General features: G+C 34.0%; 1 protein-coding gene across 9 annotated transcripts in view; it reads left to right on the forward strand.

Moving 5' to 3' along the window:
• The window catches only part of LOC105331446 (helicase domino), a 190,575-nt gene that overhangs the window by 139,450 nt on the left and 26,903 nt on the right, over positions 1-24,222 (forward strand). For 7 of the 9 annotated variants that reach the window (XM_034482479.2, XM_034482486.2, XM_034482484.2 and 4 more), the window contains 6 exons: positions 3,177-3,212; positions 11,605-11,761; positions 13,056-13,273; positions 13,754-13,984; positions 14,230-14,517; positions 14,645-14,800. In XM_034482479.2, the coding sequence (XP_034338370.2) occupies positions 3,177-3,212; positions 11,605-11,761; positions 13,056-13,273; positions 13,754-13,984; positions 14,230-14,517; positions 14,645-14,800 (1,086 nt within the window). The remainder of the gene's footprint in view (positions 1-3,176; positions 3,213-11,604; positions 11,762-13,055; positions 13,274-13,753; positions 13,985-14,229; positions 14,518-14,644; positions 14,801-24,222) is intronic. The other 2 variants (XM_034482483.2, XM_066079068.1) reach the window with 2 other exon arrangements.

The raw sequence follows: 24,222 nt of genomic DNA on the forward strand, positions 1-24,222 counted from the left end.
TGAATGAAGAAGGAGACCGGTCTATTAATGTTACATACAAAAGCACTTCAAAAGCTATCAAAATTAAAAGGAAAGTTTTAATTGATAATAATGTTACGATTCCAAATGATGAAGATGTAATACCTCTAGAGAAAACACCCAAGTTAGTGCAAAAGAAAGGACGTGGGAGACCCTCCATTTTAAAGCAAGGTAGAGATAAGCCTCCTTGCACATTTTCAACCCCACAGCAACCTGTGATAAATTCTACTTCTCCCCAGAAAATGGTTCAATTGCCAAAGGCTGTCATTCAACAAGCCCAAGTACAACCAGCCAAAACACAGCAAACCCCTACCACTCAACCAACTATTGCACAGCTTATGTATCAAGCTCATCAGCAAACATCCTCAATTCAGTTTGCTAGGCAGTCTGCCCCCACTTTGCCTAACCAGACTATTAGTACCTCTCAATTGTTATCTGCTTCCCAACTACAACATCTTAAACAAATCATATCTAAAGCTGCCCACACCAAACTAGCTTCACCCAAAGGGAGTACAACAGGTATAATTCAAACTGGTCAACCAAATTTGCATCAGTTGACTGTAAAATCAAACCAAAACCAGCCAGCCATACAGCTTGTTGGACATACGTCAGTGATTGCTCAACCTCAGACAGTTAATGTGTCCCCTCAGGTTTCTCAGATTGTCAATCAGGGGCAAAATCAGACCATTCAGTATCTAACTCAACCGTCATCATTGACCTCTGTTAGACCTGCACAAGCAATACAACAAGTAGTGTCCCATAATAGTGCAGGACAACCAACCTTACAATTTATTAAGGTCAATACATCAAATGCACAGCAGCCTGTCTTGCAATACTGTGTCAACACTTCAGGGGGTAATACAGGTCAAGTTAGAATCCAAAATGCTGCTCAACAAAATCAGCAAGGTGTTGTACTTCTTCAGTTGGGAGGGGGTAAAGCTATTCCCATGTCTTTAGGTCAGAGATCTCCTTTATCTGTCCCAATAGCCAGACTTGTAGCAAGCAGATCTGTAGCAAACACCAGCCAAAAAATTGGCAGTTTAGTGCAGCAGAATGCAACTCCACAGCATTTTGTTGCAAGGGCTGTACAGCCGACTAGAATTTCTGCACCAATATCAAGATTCCAAACTGCTAGTGTAGCAAGTCTAGGCAGTCCGGGTTTTCCGAATAATACAGCAGTATCTAGTCATCAACCCCACAATATACCTACTGTAGTGCAAACGAGGTATAGAATTCCTAAAATTGGTCAGCAACAGCTGAAGGAAACTCCCTCTAATACCCAAAGTGCACCCACCCCTTTTTGGAACCCCAATCTTGTTATCCGCACCAGAAAGGCTGTTGCACCTAAAGAAGTTGTAGAACGGGGAGGTAAAAGTGACAATCTTCCTTTTGTTATTGGAAAATCCAACCCACATGCAGCACAAACTAGTTCTAATGGAGGGTCCCCCAATCAGTTTATTAGTTTATTAAAAGCTGGATCAGCCTCTGGTCAAGTGTCTAATGTTGTGATAAAAGAAAATGCTGTTATATCCTCTCAGGGGATGGTGGTTGTGAGTCAAGCAAATAGCGAGGCTCCGATAACTACCAATGGACCTACAGTTAATCAGGTGAATAATGTTAATTAAGAAAAAGTGAACTATTCTGAATTGTATTGAATGAGAAGAATACCAGAGCTTTGTGTGAATGAGAATGTTGTGAATATTTTTGATATATTTTAATGTGTTTAATAATGAATTTCATGAAAATTTTTATTTTGATTTTTAAACTTTCGGAACATTTAATATAGGTTGTTTTCAAATATTGTATGAGTTTGAAATATCCCTGAGACATATTATTTCAGATTTTGTGATATCGCTTACAGAGTAAACTTAGTTTGCCTGTTACTGTATGAATGTATTTGACATTGCACTGTATATGTACACACATGTAACATGTTTTTTGTTATATACAAACATGTGACTGAAAATTTCAGATGAAAAGAAAAATAAACCGATATTTTGTTGCAAAGCTTGTTCATCTCATTTCTGGGGGTAGTGGCACACAAGGTCCTGGTGTCAGTCTCATCTTCTTCTGGGGGTGGAGCGAGGTGCCGGCACCATTACCTTCTTGTCTGGCCACATCATCCATGCTCACCCTCAGAAATGAGATGAAGACTTTGAATACTTGCAAGATCTTTCTAACTTACAGTTTTTGGATTGATTTGAAAACATTATTTGATCAAAAAATACAATTGAAAGTAGATGCAATTTCATGATCATGTGTGTCACTACAATCAATGTTAGACAGTTGTTTATAGTTCCAGAGTTTTTATTCAGATTATGGTCAAAATTATACAAGACTGCCAGCTTAAAATGTTATCAAATTCTTGGATCTAGCCAATATATGTATACAGAATCATTAATCCTAATTTACTGTGGATCATCAATATTATTTTATATAAATTTTTGTGGATTTGTAAATTTCATTCCATTATTTGGACAAAGGAAAACATATTGTTAATTTTGTGGAATAGTACAACAATGAAATTTAACAAAATTGGAGTCCAACGAAAAATGGTAAAACCTTAGTACTTTATTGATACTTATCAAGATGTTATAACTTAATGACTGGTCAAATAAAGAAAAACATTAAACTAGATGAATTAATTAGTAAAATGAAATAACTGTATTAATGTTATGAGAACAAAAGAATGAAATAAAGATCATTTGGGATTCTTGCTAAATAAAGTTACCAGTCAATCATTGTGAAATTGTGACACAACTTTTCGGTATAATGATAAAGTGATATAAACCATGATTAAGTAATGAACCAGTATATTTGAAGTATAGGTAGTGATGTGGAAGTGTTTTAGGTGGCAGGATGGTCAACAAGTTGGCCATCGGATCAACCTTGATATTTTAAATATGATTTTTATGCTATGAATTGTTATTTGGTAAAGAAAAATTTCATATATTTCAGCGTTATAATTTGGCCATCCAGCTCCTTAATTTCTGTAAACATTCATGAACAATAGATGATGACTGTAAACAATAGAATTCTGTAAGCCATTTATCTACAATTGATGATGACTGGCAGTACAGTAAAATCCCAAGTTAAACCCTGCATTTGATTGCTGTAGGTTTTTTAATGTCAAATAAAAGTTTTTCTCCTATTTGTAGGTCTTCCTTTCTGATATTGACCAGGAGAAAATGCCTGTAAGTGTTGCATAAATATATGTATGTAGAATGTGTATCTGAAATTTTCTTTGGGGGGATGGGGTGCTAAGTTTTAAGGTGTTATCATTACTCGGGGGGGGGGGGGGGGGGGGGGGATTCAATTGCCAAAAAATTGGTTTAGTATAATTATGCTCAGTTTTTCAGATATATCATTAATTAAAATATTGTTATATTAATTTTGACAGCGTATGATTCTTCTGAATTTTCTATCCTCTTGAGCCTTGGCAGGGGGAGAGAAAATGCACATCAAGTTGAATAAAATCATATAGCTGTACAAATCATGGAAGAATCATATTAATGTTAATCCCTTTTTAATGCAATTGATCTATTGTGGCATCATCACAGTTTAGTATAAATTTTTATTACACAAGCAATAATAATATCCATCGCATATTTAGGCATACGGGTTGCATAGGAATAAAATGTAGTTGAAACACACTCTTTGAATTGCTAGGGGGAAAAATTATTTCACGTGAAGAATCTTTTGGTCATGTACAGTATGAATAACTTGTTTTGGTCAACTTCGACATTACACTTCAATTTTGTACAATTTGATTTTCATTTCAAAGAAAAAAATTATTTTCCACACTGGTAGCTGAAAATTAAATTATGTGATTAATTTTACAGATAAATTTTGCATATTCTCAAATTATAACCGTTATTTGGTTTCTGTTAGACATAGAATGGGTCGAAAAATGATTGAAATGCAGAAGGTTTTATCACAGTATGGGCCAAAAATAGCAACATGACAGAATTGATGCAAAATCCTACATATTTATAGCTGCAGAACTGTAGCTCTCCGGGAAAAAAAATATTGACAGGCCGGAGAGCTACAGGGCCACCCATTGAAAAAATTGTATATTTATTGCGCAGAAAAACTTGCGCTAGTTTTCGACTAATTTACCTTATTTCTACGCAAATTCTGTGAAAACAATTAGTACCATTAAATTCTTCATGCAATTTACTACTGATATCGTCTCTTCACTTGCCTCGGATAGTCTTTTAAACATCTTCACCAGTCTCGTAAATTCATGTGGTGCACTTTGTTTACATGTAAAAATGGCGAATCTCGATGTAAATTCAACATACTTGATTTTCCAAGGTCGGTAGCATGTTTCGGAGAAAGTCTGAGGCAAATAAAGAGGCGATATCAGTAGTAAATTGCATTTTTCTGCGCAATAAATATACAATTTTTTCAATGGGTGGCCCTGTAGCTCTCCGGTCTGTCAATATTTTTTTCCCGGAGAGCTACAGTTCTGCAGCTAACATATTTACAGCTGTTTTGTTTCAAAATAATTTTTGGAGGACGAAAGTCCAAAGATATGACAATATCGTTTCAAACACTTCTTCATACCACAAACTGTAAAGTCTTGCATCGCTGACTGGGTTTGTTCTAGATTAATAAATACAACCAATCGGTGTTTTGGGTTCAAATCCTCATGATGATTAATTTTTTAGAATACCAAGACGAAGTCTGGGGGAGCTTATGCTATGGTGTCGGCGTCTGGACCTGGTTAAAGTTTTTGTTGCATGTCCTGTATCTAAATTATTACTTGTCCTATATTCACCAAACTTGCATGGATGATGCATCTGGAGCTACTTATGGACTTGAAAGACTTGGATGCTGAATCTGGGTCATGAATTTCAGATGCTTGAGGAAGTTAATTGTTTTGGAGCTAGTTAAAGTTTTTGATGCAGGTGCCGTTTGATAGCCATTTCTAAGTAAATACTGGTCCTAACTTCTCAAAACTTGCATGGATTGTGCGTCTTATGATACAGCTGCAACTGACAGGCTTGAATGCTGAATCTGAGCCATAAGTTTCTGATGCTGGATGAGGTTAAGGTTTAAAGACCTAGTTAAAGTCTTAGAGCAGGTACCCTCCGATAATTATATCTAAGTTACTCTTAGTCCTAACTTTGCCAAACTTGCGTGGATGGTGCGTCTTATGATATTGATGCTCCTGACAGGCCTAATTGCTGAATTTGAGCCATATGTTTTGGATGCTGGATGAGGTTAAGTTTTTTTAACAGGTCACATGTTTGATAGATAATAGTACTATTTCGAATTTGCATAGTTGATTTAACCTAAAATACACCCCTGTGAATGTGTTCGGAATCACAGGATGAATGACCATCTTTAAGTCCTCCTTAAAGATAGCTTAAAGGTGTTTAAAGGTAGCTTAAAGACGATCTTTAAGCCACCTTTAAGCTATATGTATTGCTTAAAGGCAGCTTAAAGACTATCTTTAAGCCACCTTTAAGCCACCTTTAAGGACAACTTATAGGTCCTTAATGTCCAAACTTCTTTAAGCCACCTTTAAGCTACCTTTAAACCATTAAAAAAAATTTAATTTAATATTGTGCTTAATTTCCAACAAAATGTATTAACTTTATGAAAGAAAAGGTATTAAAACGGTTTTTGTTCTAGAAAGAAAAATGAAAAAAAAGACACAAAAAAAAACCGGCCACGGCGAGTATTGAACCCGGGGCCCTTAGTTTACTAGCATCACCACACATCCTCTACGCCATGGCAACTTACATATAAATGAGTGTTTTTATATCCTATATATCAGTGGATATTGAATCACTGTATTGAATGTGTTTACTTGAAAAGATTTTGACAAACCATTCAGTTTCTAACAATCAGTTATATATCTAATTTATAAATTACATGCATGCATGTATTTAGAATGAAATACGGAACTTGGTCTTCAGTGAACAAAAATATATTATACCTAAATGGAAACCGTTAGGTTCACTATAGTAGGCTTTCTTAGTTAATAAATTTAAACCGAGTAGATATACGTTCATCTAATTTATAGCTATAAAAATGTAAGAAAGAAAATGAAATCATTTCTTTTATTAAATGCATTGATACTTATAGGGTATTTGTTCAATTTCCCGCAATTTCCCGGTTTTCATGATCGCGGAGCCGTTCCAATATGTTTAAATATTTACATGTAATAGTATGTACATGATTTTTAAACTATTAATTCTATAACAAACAAAATTACCAATTACCGGTGACGTATTTACTGCATGTGGCAATTGCAAATGACTTGTACATACAATTTTATGATGTGCCAGGCCGGGTATATTTGACATATTTACCCTTATACATATATTTAAATAATCAACCCCTATTTATGATCACCGGTACATTAATTAATTAGCCTCAAGATTTTACTCTTACATACATGTATCGTTAATTTGTAGACGTAACATCTTTGAAACCCAGAGCTAGGAAATAATACTTTGAAAATGAATTACAAATGTAAATCAACTTTTATTCACTAGACTTATCGTATACTCGTACATACTAAGATTCAACGCCTTTAGAAACCCTGACGTGCACCTGGGCACACGACACACCTGTTGTGTATATCTTGTATATTCTGTGTTAGTTCCAGGGGTTTTCTTAAGTTGGACAAACAATAGACTTTAATTAGATATAAACAAACATGCACCTGGGCACACGACACAACTGTTGTGTATATCTTGTATATTCTGTGTTAGTTCCAGGGGTTTTCTTAAGTTGGACAAACAATAGACTCTAATTAGATATACACAAACGAACAAAACTATGTCTAGACAAACAAAGCAGTAATATCCTGCCCGATATAACAAAGGCAGTTGAGAGTCTTTTCATCTTTAACATGTATCTAGCAGATCTAGAGTTAGAAATAATGAAAATTGAAAAAAAAAAATACAAACCTTAAACCGATTAACAAATTAAATCATGAATTTTTGGTTCATTATCTTTATTTTGTTTAATAACCGGATGAACTGAGAGAGAGAGAGAGATTTTTTCACCGATTAATTTATAATAGGAAACAAACATACTTTAATTAGTTTTATGCACATATTACAGTTGAGACTGCGCTCATCCCTACAATAATTTTGAAACCCCCAAAAAATTATAAAGAATTTTATAACGGCAATCTGTGTCCATCGGAGCAGTGCTGATGATAGCGATCTGTGTTTAATGGAGCGACGATTAAAACCGCCTGGAACAACAACCCCCCCCCCCCCTTCCTTTGAAATTATATTATCACTTGGATGACCCCCTCCCATCTCTTTGAAAGAGCTTTTGCATTTAATATATGTTTTTATTGTTCAGCTTGATCAATATTGACTTAAAGGCCACTTAAAGACAGTGTAAAGGCAGTGTAAAGAGAGCGTAAATGCCACTTAAAGATGCTTAAATGTGGCTTAAAGGTGGCTTAAAGAAGTTTGGATATTAAGGACCTATAAGCACTTGCTTAAAGGTGACTTAAAGGCAGCTTAAAGGTTGTATAGCCTTTAAGCTCCTTTAAGTCACCTTTAAGCCACCTTTAAGGACTTGCTTAAAGATGGTTTTTCGCCCTGTGAATGTTTTCTTTATTGTTGCTACTTGCTAAGTATGAAATAAATCCAGAGGTGCTCAAGTGAAATGAAAGTTCACGAGACTTCCTGGTGAAATCTCAAGCGGAAGTATACTGGCACTGTACCAGTTATCGGCTAAGACCAGTTATCGGCTAAACTGAGAGTTTGGGTTAATAGAACCGCAACAATCCGAGACTTTTTAATTCAGTCGTCTGTTTCGTATAAAGAAAAGTAAGTTTGCTTGGAAACTTTCTTGAATATGTTTTAAACATGAGCTTAAACAATCATTGTTTACCGCTGATTTACGAGGGTTGTTCGGAAATTATTGAGACAACTCGAATACTTTCTTTTCTAAGTGACAAATTTTGGTGAAAATTAGCATAGACACTGAAGAAACGCCAACAAATAATAAAACAAAGTAATATTAATAGAATATTTAATATTTTGTTTATGACGGTAGATAAACAAGTCGGGGGTCGGGGTACCCGGCGCAGCCATGAACTCGGAGATTTAACAACTTAAACATCTACTTTATAAGTGTCCGTAGAATTACAGTTAATGATAAAAGAAATCAAATCAAATATGTTCATTTTGCTATTCTTTGCGACTAACTTTTGATTAAGTTTCACTGATGTTCAAGTTGAAATACGGATATGGTACACAAATATTTACCAAACAATAGAAATCTGACAACGACTTTACATTGAATTTTGACGTCAAGGCGGCGCATTGGAAACCGTCAAACTGGTGGAAATCTCAAAAGAAGACCTTTTAAGGCCACCCAATTGCTTTAAACATTATACGATTACAAGACAAGGTATAGAGCTTCACCTCATCATATTTAATTTTACTGATTGTTTAACTAGGATTAGGCCAAAGGGATTAATTATCAAGTACTTTTGACACACTAACTGTTTTCAACGGTTTTAAAATATAAATACAAATGACTGCAGGAGACATTCACAGTGATTAGACTTTCGGGTTAAAATAACTTGATTATTTTCCCCCAAAAAACAAGAATGAGAGTAAATGTAAATGATGACGTCTTGAAATGAAAACAAAAGATGAGAAATAAAGAATAATTCTTATTTCCGTTCGTTTGTAAGATGTTTAAAACACGGGAGCAATAAGAAGCGTTAAAATGACGTTGCGAAAAGTTTGCGGTTGCGCCGGGTCGCTGGACGAAGGCACGTTGGTCAGCTTACCAGGAATGATCTATTCATGCCATGGACAAGAAACTTTTCACATTGATAAACTCTATCCTGATTTACGTTTTGGTGAAATTTCAAGAGTTTATCTTTTTTACTAAAAGAATAAGAGAAAATGTCTCAATAATTTCCGAACAACCCTCGTACATCTTTGCATTTCAGCAGTAGGGGATAAGACGTAAGAAGTTAAAAAATAGAATATTACCTCATTGTGATACGTTATAATATCCCTTCTTTGATTTGACATATACTATCATTATATATAACATGCATAAACGAAGGGATTTAACAAAATTCCGAGAGATTCATAGTGCAGTTGAACGCCTGAATGCACAATTATGTATTGAAAAGTCTACGATTTTGTGTATTACCGTATTATGACAAACGAGTAATTTTATGAGGTTTGTTTATGTATCATAACCCCTACAACCTTTAGTCTGACCCCACAAGGGGCATAATTCAAATTACATTTTGTAGAGTGTAAAATCAACATGTACAGGGATTTTACTTTGTTATTATCAATTTTATAAAACATTTTTAAGTACTACTTTTTAAACACAAAATGTGCTTTAAAAACTTTAAGTCAACAAGTTCAATACTATCAAGTTTTTCAAAACCCCATACTTCGCAACCTTATAGCAATACAGATACAACCATTTTATCAAAGAGTTTTAACTGACGTGTAACTGGTAGATTAAATTGTTTAATTTTTCTAATGACACCATACATTGCCTTTTGGCTTTTAAAAAAGAGCCAGCTCTTGAGAATATAATGCCAAGGTACTTAAATTCTTTAACAATTTCTAAAACTGTTATTAAAATAAAAAACTCTTTTACACATTCGTCCTTTGGAAAAAATTAATACTTTTGTTTTATCTATATTAACATTTAATTTCCACTCTTTACAATAACATTCAAACTCATTCAGTGCGTTCTGCAAATCATCGCCAGATTCAGCCAAGATAACAGTATCGTCTGCCTAAAAAAGTACAAGCAGTTTTATATATATAAATAATTCATTTTCTATTGATGTGGTAAAACTTTGCAGACCAGCAATATTTTTTTCAACAAGATAATTTTCTAAATCATTTATGTACAATGAAAACAAAAATGGTGACAGATTTTCTCCTTTGTGGACTCGAACATTACAAGAAAAAAAGTCGGATACCGTGCCATTCATCTTGATGAGTGATTTAATACCTTTATACATATTTGTAATATATTTAAAACATTTACCATCAATACCATAATTTACAGACATGCCCCTTTAAAAACAAAATGAATGCACTGTCCATCCATGATGAAAATCAAAATCACTTCCAATATTATAACCCATTTGAAAATAATCTCTTTATCTCTCTCTCTGTCTCTCTCTCTCTCTGTCTCTCTCTCTCTCTCTTGTATATTAAGTACATTAGTTTGCACTGATAGAAAATACAAGATTTATGTACCGTAATTTTTTATTATTGCATTGAATATATATCCTAAGATAAAGAAAACAGCATTGCTCCTGTAAAACATTTATTTAGTATAGCTGGGAAGATTTTCAAACCTAACAGGATGCAGTTAAAAGATGAACCCTTTGAAACTTTGAAGATCATAAAGTGCAACAGCAATTATTTGTCCTTAAGTGTACTCAGTATAAAGAAATCTGATTAAAATATATTCAGAAATATTACTGGGAAAAACCTTCTGTTTATAAATTAATATAATTAAGTGTCCAAAATTATAAAGATTTGTGTAATCTGGGGAAATATATATTACCTCTATTTAGCTTTTGATAACAGCGACGTTATTCCGTAATAATTTGTTTTCTGTTATGCATGTACTTCTGTGTCTCTATTTCATACCTTACATTGTACCATGTCAAATGTCTATAGATATCAATTTACTAATTATGTGGTATGTTGTTCATAATGCCATAAGATGATTATATATTGAGCAAATAAGGAATGAATCTTGTAAAAGTCATTACATTTGAACCCGATACTGAACATGAACCTGTAAATATGTTAAAGAGTGTTTTATATTTGAAACATTTGCAAAAACTCTTTATTTAGCTTTACTTTTTTAAAACAAAGTAATGGTAATGGTAATGCATTACTTTACTCATGTAATGGTAATGTAATGCATTACTTCAAGAAAATTAAGTAATGGTAATTTAATGCCCAAATTCATGAAGTAATTGTAATGTAATGCATTTTAATCTTGACGTCATGTTTTGAATGTTACCGTGCGCCGTGGTGACAAAACTTGTTGTTTTTAAAAAGGGGTAACAAAAATACCGTTTCATCAAATGGACTAAAACTTCGCATATCAATAACATAAGTGTTGGTGCACAGATTAATCTGTTAAGTATGACTTTCATGAAAAATATACGATAGACAGCCGCATTGTCTTCGTATTTTTTGATTGACCCTCGTATAATATTGTATCATATGATTGTTTTATATATTATTTTATCACTTGAAATTGTATCATATGATATTGTAATATTTTTGTATTGTATAATATCACATGGTAATATATAATTAGAATGTAATACAATATGTATCAAATTATATCATATCACATTATTCAATTAATATTATTTATCATATATGATACAATATCACACAGTACAATATCATACAATATGATATCAATATGTTGCAACACTGTAAACTTTTAAAATCGAAAAAATAATTTTTGACCCAAATTGTGACTATGGCCCTTAAAACTGTCCCAATTCCAGTTTATACTAAAGAAATTGAACAGATATTGAAATCATTCATCAATATGTGACTTTATATTGAATAGATGTGGGCACCGCCAACACCACCACATGATGATAATGATATCTACATAGACCAGAGCCTCTTGTTTCTATATGAACCGAATGTCATGCCAGAGACCCAACTTCCACCTGTGTACATTAAGAAAGAACACAAGAAGCCCAAAATTGAATCAATCACCAGTAAAAGAATAACTTATTTTTATTTGTTATTTCTATTGATATTTTTTTGCCATATGTACTCAGATGAGAAAAAAAAACCTTATGTAAAAATGTTAACTTTATCATAAAAAATCATGGTTATCAGCATAATGAACCTACATGCAGTTATGGTAACATCGTCTGAAGCCATGGGTTTTGTGTCCATTCTATTTCCTGATTGTGGAAAAAGAATGGACACAAAACCTGTGGCTTGAGACGATGTTATGGTGATTTTACACCCACTTCAAAGGAGAAAGGGTATGCTGTTTTACACTTGTGTGTCTGTCCGTCCTTCTATCTGTCCATCCGTAACAAAAATTTATGTCAAATTTTTCTCGGCAACTATTCATTGCAGGTGCTTGAAATTTTTATACACTGTTTGTTTAGGCATGTCATAAGTTAAGATGTATTTTTGTACCAATCAAATGTCAACTTCCTGTTAAGTGACACCTTCGTTTATTTTTAGCAAAAATTTTCAAAAAAAAATTGTCAAAAGATTTCTCAGCAACTATTCATTGCAGATGCTTGAAATTTTAACACATTCTCTGTTTAATCATGCCAAACGTTAGGATATATTTTTGTACCAATGGGATGTAAACTTTCTGTTAAATGATGACTTTGTTTTATTGGGCCAAAATATGTTTTATTTTCATCAAAGATTTCTTGACAACAATTCATTACAGGTGAAATTTTAACGCACTGTTTAGGCATGCCATACATTGGGATCTATTTTTGTACCAATAGGAGGTCAACTTCCTGCTAATGTTGACTTTGCTTAGTTTGTATATTCACATTAGAGCGGGGGTATTACTGGTACTAGTGGGCATTGGCTCACAGATATCTTATTTATTTAGGGAAGTGTTATTAATTACAACTAATAGTGGAAGGTATGATGGTATTGATGCTGCTGTCAAGCTCATCAATGCTACTTCTATAAAATGGCTGAACAGAATTGCATTATACATTATTTCAATAAAGTGAGAAAATTTTGATCAAAAGATTTTGTTAACACAATCATCCTATGAATTTCATTGAGAAAAGTAGAGGACAAATTTGTTGATTTTCAACAGACAACTGACATTATATATTTTTCTCTTATTAAAGAAAATTATTTCATGCATATTTTTCCATTCATTAAATGTAGCAGTGTCAAGCAAAATGTTACCATCATATGGGATATTTGAGCTTCATCTCTCTTTAATTATGATTATTAATGTATTTATAGATTAAAGAACTGAAGAGAAAATGTACATTTACAAATTGGAAATTATTTTAGCTCGCCAAAAGAAACAGAGGAAAGAGGAGCAAACGCGTGTACCAAGGTCCTTATTTGACCGTCCTACAGCCCAGCTGTTGAAGATTCGAAGAGAGCACAAACAGAAAAGTGGTCTTCTTAAGCCTTTCCGACCTGTGCCCCCTCCAATTGTCAAACCCAATGCAGATTCTTCAGATCACCCGGAGTGGCTAATCCATGAAGACTGGGCTCTACTACAGGTTATTCATATACACCTGCAAATGAACATTGAGGGGGGGGGGGGGGGGTACTGTATTCATGCACCCTATCCATCAAACTGTTTAAAGACAATGAATGTATGGATTAATCTTTTAAAAATTTGTATGTATGTGGAACACAATATTAGAATATGCAGATGCAACTTTCATTTAGATAAGGCAAGATTGAATGATATTATAAAAAATTTCTTAATATATTTTGAAAATTACTTAGACAGTAATGTTAAAAAATCATTTGAGAGGGTGCCCATAGATGACGGTATCTGAGTTTGTTCCATTTTACCAAATTGGGTGGATAATGCATCTTATGATAATTATAATGCACTTAAATGGCTTTGATGCTAAATCTGAGGCATAGGATTTGGTTTCTTAATGGGTTTGGTTGTTAACATTTAAATCTAGAATGATGCTTTTACAATAATAGGTATTATGATTTAACCTCAGTTTTAAATATTATGATAGGCTGTACAGAGCCTGTTTGATGTTCCTTTGAATCTGATGGTTGTTTCTCCTGCTCATCATCCAAACTGGGATCTGGTAGCTGATGTGGTGAACACATGCAGTCGTGTGTATCGTTCAGCTAAGCAGTGCAAGAACAGATATGAGAATGTGATTATTCCTAGAGAAGAAGGTAGGATTCTGTACGATATCAACCCAAGGAAACAGAGTAAAAAGACAAAAGGAATATACAAGGTGAGTTGAGGCTATCAAGTTTGAAGTGAAACAACCTCTGATTTTGAGATTAAGGTGAAAGAAATATATCTTGATTTCATCAATTCAAGCAGCCCTTTATTTTTATGTGTTAAAGGAAATCCATGATGGAAAGTTTTCTTTCAAATAAGATTTTAAGTGAAATGCGAGTTTTTGGAATTTTTGTGTATTTGTTAAAAAAAATGTTCTATTGTAATCTTACCATTATATTTTGTCATTCTTTGCAGACCAAAAACAATCGCCCAATGAGGACCAGTCAATTGCATATCCAGGATAACAGCCAGGCTGTGACTATGCTTTACTCTTTCCGTTTCGAGTCAGCTAAACAGATAGCTGCCAAGAGACCACCACCTCTGAAACAAACTTTGGTCAATCCTACCCTTAAAAACCCAAAACATGCCTCTGTGCTGTCAGAGAACAACATCAACTATGACCAACCCTTAAATCCCATGAGTGTGGCTGAAATCCGTGCTCAGCGAATACAACGAGAGAAGAAGCAGAATCAGGTAGCAGCTGTAAGTATTTGACCCACTGTTCACATCTTTATTCACCTGCAATTGAAGTACAGGTATTAACAGGTTAATGTCAGATGAAATTGATAATTGCTAGAGATATGAATAATGCTTCTTGGTGATGTCACAGCAGGCAACTGCAGACCAACAATTAACAGTTCAGAGGACTGGTGCTCAGGGTACGGCAACCACTGGTACCACTGTAGTACACCAGACAACACCATCCATGACAGTGACATCTGTTGCACAACCTGTTCAAACAGCAGTTGTCTCCTCAACTGTTCTGGTCAGTATTAAACAGAAATTTTATTCTAAATAAGGAAACCTATTGAATGGTTAATAAAACCAGCTGTAAATAGGCCCATTAAAATGAAATTACAGTTTCCAGGCCTGCAAGCATAGATTTAAAGGGAACTGCATCACAATCTTTTTTTGCATTTTCAATGGTAAAAAGTACTGGGTAGGTTATGCAGCCAAAGGCTGAAAATAAGCTTTTCTGATCAAAATGTTTCTGTTGTTTGTTGTTGTCATTGTCATAAACTTTTCACATTTTTCTTCTTCAGGACAGTGCCAATTTCAACCAAACTTAGCAATAAGCATCCTTGGGGGAAGGGCTTTCAAATTTGTTCAAATGAAGGGCCAGTCCCTCTTCAAAGAGGAGATAATTATGAAAGAGTGAAAAAGGGTTGGATGTTTTAAAAATCTTTTCCAGATCCACTATGCCTATTTCAACCAAACTTGATACAAAGCATCCTTGGGGGAAGGACTTAAAAGTTTGTTCAAATGAAGGGCCAGTCCCTCTTCAACAGGGAGATGATTAGAAAAGAATGAAAATAGGGTTAGGTGTATAACATGCACTTTTTCAGCCATTATTGGATCAAAATTTGGGGGTTGCATATTATGAATAGGAACATAATTTAATCCCATTTTTGCAGAGAGTGTTTCTGAATACCGCTGGATTATGACTGATTTTAAACTAATTTTAATTGGTTACTCAAGTGCAGGAAGATTAACAATAATTATGATTTTTTTTTAACTTATTTACTCCCGTTATGCAGTTTAACATTATTGCTTTACGTAGACACTCTTAAAAGTAGATCGATCATTAATATGACTTAGTAATGCAAAATGTGGCATACAAACATTTCTTCCAATTCAATTCAATTTATTCCGCTCAAACCATCAATGTGACAGTACATGAGATGTATGTGTGTGTGTATATATATATATACACACTAATGTAGATATAGATTCAGAGGTATATGTACAGAACAAATTAGAGAAAAAAATGAGGAGAAAGTACAAATGATCAAGGAGAAAAGACTGTTTCAAAAAATTCATCTATAAATAGAGTTTTTTAAGTTTTAAAGTAGACAATAATTCACAAAATTTAAAGGTGTTTGGTCTTTCACAAAATCTAGATTCGAAGTATTTTTGTCCAATACATGAAAAAGCATTACATTTTAATATCAACTGCATTTCATCGGCTATTTGATTATTATTACATAATGTACAACATTTTTCATTTAGAGGAATGCCTAGCCATCTACTAGTTTCTACAGGAAGTCGTTTATTTGACGTTCAAAATTTAACAAGTATTATTTGAAGTTTCGATGGTAAAATTTTCAAATATTTTTCATATCCAAAAGTTAATTTGAAAGTTTTATAGATATGACCTTTGGAAGAATTTGCAATATCAGCCAACCTTTTCTGCACAAACTTGTCTTTGACCCTTTGCTTGACAGCATTAACATTTACAATACATTGTTCATTCCAAATGTTTGAAAACCCACACCTATCAAAAATAAAATGTATACAATCAATCCATGGGTTCTTAAAAATTTCATTATTACATTGAATCAAGTATTTGTAAAGTATATGAACAATTTTATTTTCTGGCCCAGTGAACAAATTTGCCCAGTATGAAACCATTCTAGTATAGATATTAGAGAGGTTTAGCAGACCAACGGGTATGCATACTTGTACGTGTAGGTTACAAGTTTGTATGGCCAATATGGCCATATAGTAAAAATGTTTTAAATCTTAGAAAATCTTCTTCTCTACTACCATATATATTTGTTAAAAACTAAATGCAAGATTATGATGTCCATGAAGCACTCTACCTAAAATGTGAAATTCATGACCCCTTGGTCAGGGGTTCAGGCTCTAGGGTGGGGCCAATATGGCCATATAGTTAAAATGTATTAAATCTTAAAAAATCTTCTCTACTCCCATATATATTTGTTAAAAACTAAATACCTGGTTACAGTGTCTATGAGGCCCTCTACCAAAATTGTGAAATTCATGACCCCAGGGTCAGAGGTTCAGGCTCTAGGGTGGGGCCAATATGGCCATATAGTAACAATGTATAAAATCTTAGAAAATCTTCTTTTCTACTACCATATATATTTGTTGAAAACTAAATGCAAGATTATGATGTCCATGAAGCACTCTACCTAAAATGTGAAATTCATGACCCCGTGGTCAGGGGTTCAGGCTCTAGGGTGGGGCCAATATGGCCATATAGTTAAAATGTATTAAATCTTAAAAAATCTTCTCTACTCCCATATATATTTGTTAAAAACTAAATACCTGGTTACGGTGTCTATGAGGCCCTCTACCAAAACTGTGAAATTCATGACCCCTTTATTGGGGTTCAGGCTCTAGGATGGGGCCAATATGGCCATATAGTAAAAATGTTTTAAATCTTAAAAAATCTTCTTCTCTACTCCGACACGTGCGCAAAAAACTGAATACATGGTAATGATGTCCACTAACTCCTCTACCTAAATTGTGAAATTAATGGCCCCTGGATCAGGGGTTCAAGACATGAGGGGGGGGGGGGGGATGGCAATATAGTGTAAATGCATATTTTAAAAAAATTCTCTATTCTAACACATCTGTATTTTAAAAAAAAGTTATAATTATGTTTACCAGGGAGCACTGAAATTTTAATTTTTATGTCCCCTGGAGTATGGGTTTTGACTCTAGGGCAGGGCCAAAATGGGTGTATAGGTGTTTATGCATATAATTTTAAAAAATTATCTTCTTTACTCCCGCACACCTGAAAGGAAAACTGAGTTTATGATTTTGTAGACCAGATCTATAAGTTTTTCGCCAGAATAATAGATTACATAAAAGATTTCAGGCAGGGAGGTGGTCATCATTACAAATTTATAATTTTTCTACTCCAGAATGAAACCTAATTAACTGAATGCATATATGAGACTCCTCGACAAGTTTGTATGGGTTATATGCTACTCAGGTGACAGTCAAGGCCAATTGGCCTCTTGTCTAAAAAAAAACATTTGCTTAGAAAAGCTGTAACTTTAGTGAAAGCAACTTCAGATAGTGTAGATTCAAATTTGTTCAAATCACAATCTTTAGGAGTAGTGTGGGGCCACATTGGGGTTTCAGTTGTACAAAGGAAAACATTTTAATTATTCACAAAAACTAAAATCTTATTGTATATGCTTTTACTTATATGCAAGCATTTTTATATATTGCTGATACTTTAAAATTGTTTAAACTTTGGCCCCTGGACGATTATTGGGCCTCACAAGGGGTTCAGAGTTTGATGTGGGTTTATATCCTGAATGAAACTGCAATGCTGAATGTGATATGACAATAAAATCATCCTGTTATAAAAGGGACTTGATTATAATTATAAGAATATCCAAAGGAAAACAGACTTATTTTTTAAGATTTTCATGTATTATAATTCATTGTCCAGATATTTTGTATTAAGACTCCATGAAGCTGATTTTATCAGCTGAAAGCTCAAGTGAGCTATTCTGATCGCATTTTGTCCGTCGTCCGTCTGTAAACATTTTTACATTTTAAACTTCTTCTCTAAAACCTTTTATCCAATTTCAACCAAATTTGGCACAAAGCATCCTTATGGAAAGTAAGACAGCTGACTGTTACTTGTGGAAATTAAGATACTTTAACAGGTACAGTACTTTAACAACTAAAATACAAATTCTAATGGTAATACGGTATAGTCTTTGCATAATACTGATTACTGCTATGTGTTTTAGGCTAGTTGTAAGTATTTTCTCGTCTATTCAGTCTAAACGGAGATTAATATTGCTGATGGAAATACTAAGTGTGTGTACATGTAGCAGAAACATAAATAATTGTTAGCTCACCTAAATATACAGAGAAACATCTTCTCAAAAATCAATCGGCCAAAAAAGCTGTAACTTGTGTGGAAGCATCCTCAAGTAGTGTAGATTCAAGCTTGTTCAAACCATGATCCCCGGGAGTAGGTGGGGCTCCAATGGGGGATCAAATTTTTAGATACAAATGTATAAAGAAAAATCATTAAAATCTTCTTTGCAAAAACCAGTTAGCCAGAAAAACTGGAACTGTGGAAGCATCTTCAGGTAGTGTAGATTCAAATTTTTTCAAATCACGATCCCCGGGGGTAAGGTGGGGCCACAATGGGGGTCCGAAATTTTTACATAGGAATACATAGAGAAAAATCTTCTCAACAAAAACCAGAAGGCCAGAAAAGCTGTAACTTGTTTGGAAGCATCCTCAGGTAGTGTAGATTCAAATTTGTTCAAACCATGATCCCCGTGGTAGGGTGCGGCCACAGTGGGTGGGTCGAATTTTACATAGGAATACAGAGAACGGTAATTTATGTAAATAGTCCTGGCATGTAGGCAAACTGTACATGTATTCAGATTAATTATTTATCAACAAAATGTAACACATTATTTACATGTACATATTACCTCCTCCATCTGCAAGCATGGAGATGTGTCTGCATCTATAACTTATGAATTTTTGAGCAACAGAGACGATAAATCCAATGTAATTGGTAAAATTATCAACAAATTGTGCTTATGTCAAATCTCTCTCTCTCTCTCTCTCTCTCATGAGACTCAGATAGTGCACGATTCATGCATGTGATGATTAAGTATAATTATGTTGTAAGGAACGATATGAATATAAAAGAAAGAAGTAAGAATTTACACGGATATGAAGAGAGTATTTCAACATAGAATTTAGTTCGATATAATATTCCTGGCTTCTATACGATTTTGATATTTTACATGCCAGGAAAAAGTCAGAAACGACACCAATACAAAACTGGAAAGTCACTGTCCCCAAGTGGACATCTCTTAAGATATTTAGTGAGCAGTCCCTGTATTAGGAAAAACAGGGAAGAGTTTAATTCAAAAATAGAAACATATACTTGGGAAAATCACAAAAATACTGAGAAGATCTGTTTATTTTCACACTCATATAGTATACACTAAGGAAATTATATGGGTATTCCAATTTAATTGCAACATACTATATTTGCCTTTTAAAATTCTTGTGAGAAAAAAACATCTACCGTAATCCGGTGAATATAATACGCACTTTTTTCCCAGCATTTTTTACCGTGAGAAAGGGGTGCGTATTATACATCCCTATAGGATTTGGACATATTTTTTCCCTAGCTGAAGCACAGGGTATCATTCTGCCGTATTACCTATGCTGTTCACAGACAGGCCCGATACCCCGCTATACATCGTAACAATACTTAATTATCACATATATATTATTATTTAACCCTTAGGAAATCATTGTTATAGCATGTAATTAAAGAAAATGTACACTATAAGTCTGTTAATAAATAAACTGTTTCAAAATGGCCTATAAAAATTAATTTGAACTGCCTATTCTTTATCTCCGTGTACGCCGCCATTACAGCTGTTATTAATAGAATGCGGACTTGGATGGCCACGTGCTATTTGTAACCGATCTTTGAAAACAGCTTACACACCATTTGGCTCATTTTTAACCATTTTCATGTAATGCTAATTAATTTATTACAAATAATTATGAGTATAAATAATTCTATAACCTATTCCGGTAATTGAAGCCATTGTTGTGCTCCCCTACCTCTAATGCTTGACAGCTTGGGTATCTCAGACACCCCCCTTAGGCTATGTGGACTATACACAACACAACTATTTGTGCATATATTTTATTATGTTCCAGGCCTCTAATTGATCACTTTGATCGGAGTCATTTAAGAATTTAATTAGGTCCGTTATCTCCATACCTGTACATCGTCCGTTTTTCACTTCACAGGGGTTGTAATGACTAAACAATTATATAACGCTTGCTAAAAGTAGTTGATTTTATTTACAGTAGAATAATTAATACTAGGTCTATTTAAAACATTGATTATGAATTAAAGATATTACCGCGATGTATTAGTTACAATAAATCCGTATCTAAGAAAATATTGTGTTTTTCTTATTTCCGGTAGCGTATTCCCGCGATGAAGTTGAGCGTGCATACAAAGTATAACTGCTTTGTTGATACTCAGGATAACCGTTTGGTCAATTTTTTTGATGCGTATTATACATCCCAACAAGCTTTTTTTCACCATTTTCAGGCCCAAAGTGGGGGGTGCGTATTGTACACTACTGCGTATTATATTCACCGGATTACGGTAATATCTTGAAGGGGTGGGGTGGGGTTGCAATTGCATCAATGAACATATGCCAAAAGCCAAGGACACACGTAAAGTTTCTCATTTCAATATTTTTGGGAATGTGCACGAGAGTTTTATTTTGAAATTTCCAATATGAGGACCACGTTAAACCAAAACAACGTGTTCAAAGAAACTGTGTACTAAAGTTGCTGTACCCCTTTTTGTGGGGTTTTATTGATGGTTCAAGTTTTTCTCACTTAGTCAAGGCTTGAAAATGTGTGTTTAGAATTTATACATACTGTGTCATTTTTAATCTTAAGTAACGTCTATTGATATTTTTGAGCAAGCCTTTTCCTATTCATCTTTAAAATTCGAAATACATGTTTTAATTTTGATGCATTTGACATAAATATTTGGTTACTTTAGATAAAAAAGGAATAACTATATAAATTATCTAAATAGTTACTTGCTAATCAAATTAAACAATTTAAGAGATGAATATTCCCACAGCTAAGCTATATAGAGAAAAATCATGAAAATGCGAAGAAGCTATTTTAAGTAGTACAGTCATGTATTTTCAATCGATTGCATAGAATAACAAAAATCCCCTTCAAATCTCTCTCTCTCTCTCTCTCTCTCTCTCTCTCTCTCTCTCTCTCTCTCTCTCTCTCTCTCTCTCTCTCTCATAAATTCTAGCTTCTATCATGCGGGTTATGATTAATTTAAATGTTATCTTTTTTTTTCTTTTTTTTACATAAACAAGCTTTTAATTAACTGTAAATTACCCGAATTCTCAAGCAGAATATATACGTCGATCATACTTAATGTTTTTCCATAACTGTGTATTTAAGTTTTATTTGTAGAAAGATACTTATATAATACTTAAGACTATGGGGTCACCGGGGCCCACCATCCTTATATTCGAGCGTTTATAATCAAATGTTAAACCAAACAATGCATTTCACCTTACGTATACTTAGACATGTCTATGCTCTCGATTTTTTAATTCGAAATAAATAATAAAGATCGTAAGGTAGGTGATGTTCCATGGTAAAATTTCTTTAATATTTGGAGAATAAAAATCAAATGCTGGTAGATGGTTCGGAATGGATACTCTACCTTCCCGCAGTAAAATTAAAAAGAAGTTGCGGCCTATATTTGACAAAGAACACATCTAGATCTCTGCAGCTACATTTAGTACGTATGGTAACCTAGGAAGCCAAATATGTACGTCATAATTTTAAAAATATTGTCAATACAAAACTTGAAAATTCGAAATATTATCTTAATGTTTACATCTTATGCCCCATCTTCGCTAGCCAAGGGTTTCTGATCCGCACTGCTTCTCTCTTCGTGAGAAGCGGTGCGGATCAGAAACCCTTGGCTAGCGAAGATGCTAATGCCCTTTAACCTGCGTTTTAATTACTTACTGCTGATTCTTGATTACTTTCTATATTTCCAAGTAAGATTGCTTTTTGTTAACTTTCAAAATAGGTTTTTATTAGCTCACCTGAGCTGAAAGCTCAAGTGAGCTATTCTGATCACATATTGTCCGTCTGTCCGTCCGTCCGTCTGTCCGTCTGTAAACTTTTTACATTTTGAACTTCTTCTCTAAAACCACTTATCCAATTTCAACCAAATTTGGCACAAAGCATCCTTATGGGATGGCGAATATAAATTGCAGAAATAAAAGTCCAATCTGTATTCAAAGCGGAGAAAACCTTGAAACTGTAGAAAAAGGGGGGTGCATTTTTAAAAATCTTCTTCTAAAGAACTACTGATTTCAATTCAACGTAGTTTAGCATAAATTATCCTTATGGGAAGGAAAATATAAATTGCAAAAATTAAGGTCTAATTCTGTTTCAAATCTGAGTTATTACGAAATTAATAATAAAGGAGAGGCGTGTTTCAGCTTCGCGTTCGGCATCTGGTAAAATGGGTAGGCAAGACTTGGCCTGGGCAAAACGAAAGATTGGCAGTTATTAATCTGCCAATCTCGTTAGAATTTCAGGATATTTGATGGACCAGTAATATTTGTATTTGCTGTAAATATACCGCAAAATAATGCGTATTTGGAATTGACGATAGCCGATCTGCCCCGGCTTTTATTTTGCCACAGCCCGGGTTTGCATACCCATTTTACCAAGACTCGTATTCCATACTTCTAAAACGAGGCTCTTTGTTTAAAGCAGCCATGACATTATACGAAAAAGGGTCGACCTGACTATGATGAATTTGCTTGTTATGCAACAGTTCGCGTATGAAGGGAAATTTTTGAAACATGCAAAATATATTGGTGCCGATTTTGTGAAGTAAATTGAGGCTAAATATTTCAATGCGTTGACAGTTTTCACACATGACGTTGGTGTTAGCTTGTTCTGATTTTCGTTTCGTTTTCATTATTTATGCTTTGTAACCTGGAGACTATCGTCTGTATTTACGTATCAAATCAAACAGATACTTCGGTAAATTAAACAGTTAACTGTTTACCTGCGCAAATTAAGCAAAATCTGATGTATCAAAAAAGTACTGAAATACAATTCATTCTATCGGTAATTCGGCATTATCTTTTGCGTAATGGTAGATTACAATGCAATAGGTTTTGTTGAGTCGCTCGGCATTTTCTCGAGTTTATTCAGTTTAAATAGAGTTTGATATCACTGACGGAAATATGTAGGTATATACATGTATATATATGATTCATTTCGAAAAAATAAATTGTGTTCTTTATTTGTTATAGTGCATGTTTCTTGTGTTTAATTGTTTACAATTTCTATTTACTAAACATATTTGAGTGTTACGCTTCCATTTATAAGCAAGATACAGAGATTTGCTCACAATTCTATGTTTGTACACAGATCTTAAAAACTAAAGATTAAAAAAGTAAAAAAATTGTCAATATTTATTACGAAAATTTTCAAAGTCTGTTCTTCCAGAAACCAACTTTAACAATTATTGTATTGTAAACTTAACCTTTTAAGCTCACTTGAGGGTGGGGCAACAATGGGGGGGGGGTCAAAGTTTAACAAATGAATATATAGAGTAAATCTTTAAAAATCTTCTTCTCAGAAACTAATCAGCCAGGAAAGCTGAAACTTGTGTGAAAGCATCATCAGGTAATGTACATTCATAGTTGTGAAAATCATGACCCCCGGGGGTAGGGTGGGGCCACAATGGGAGATCGAAGTTTTACATAGGAATATATACAGTAAATCTTTAAAAATCTTCTTCTCAGAAATTAATCGGTCAGGAAAGCTGGCACTTGT

Source organism: Magallana gigas, chromosome 3, assembly GCF_963853765.1.
Source record: "Magallana gigas chromosome 3, xbMagGiga1.1, whole genome shotgun sequence".
NCBI classification, from domain to species: Eukaryota; Metazoa; Mollusca; class Bivalvia; order Ostreida; family Ostreidae; genus Magallana; species Magallana gigas.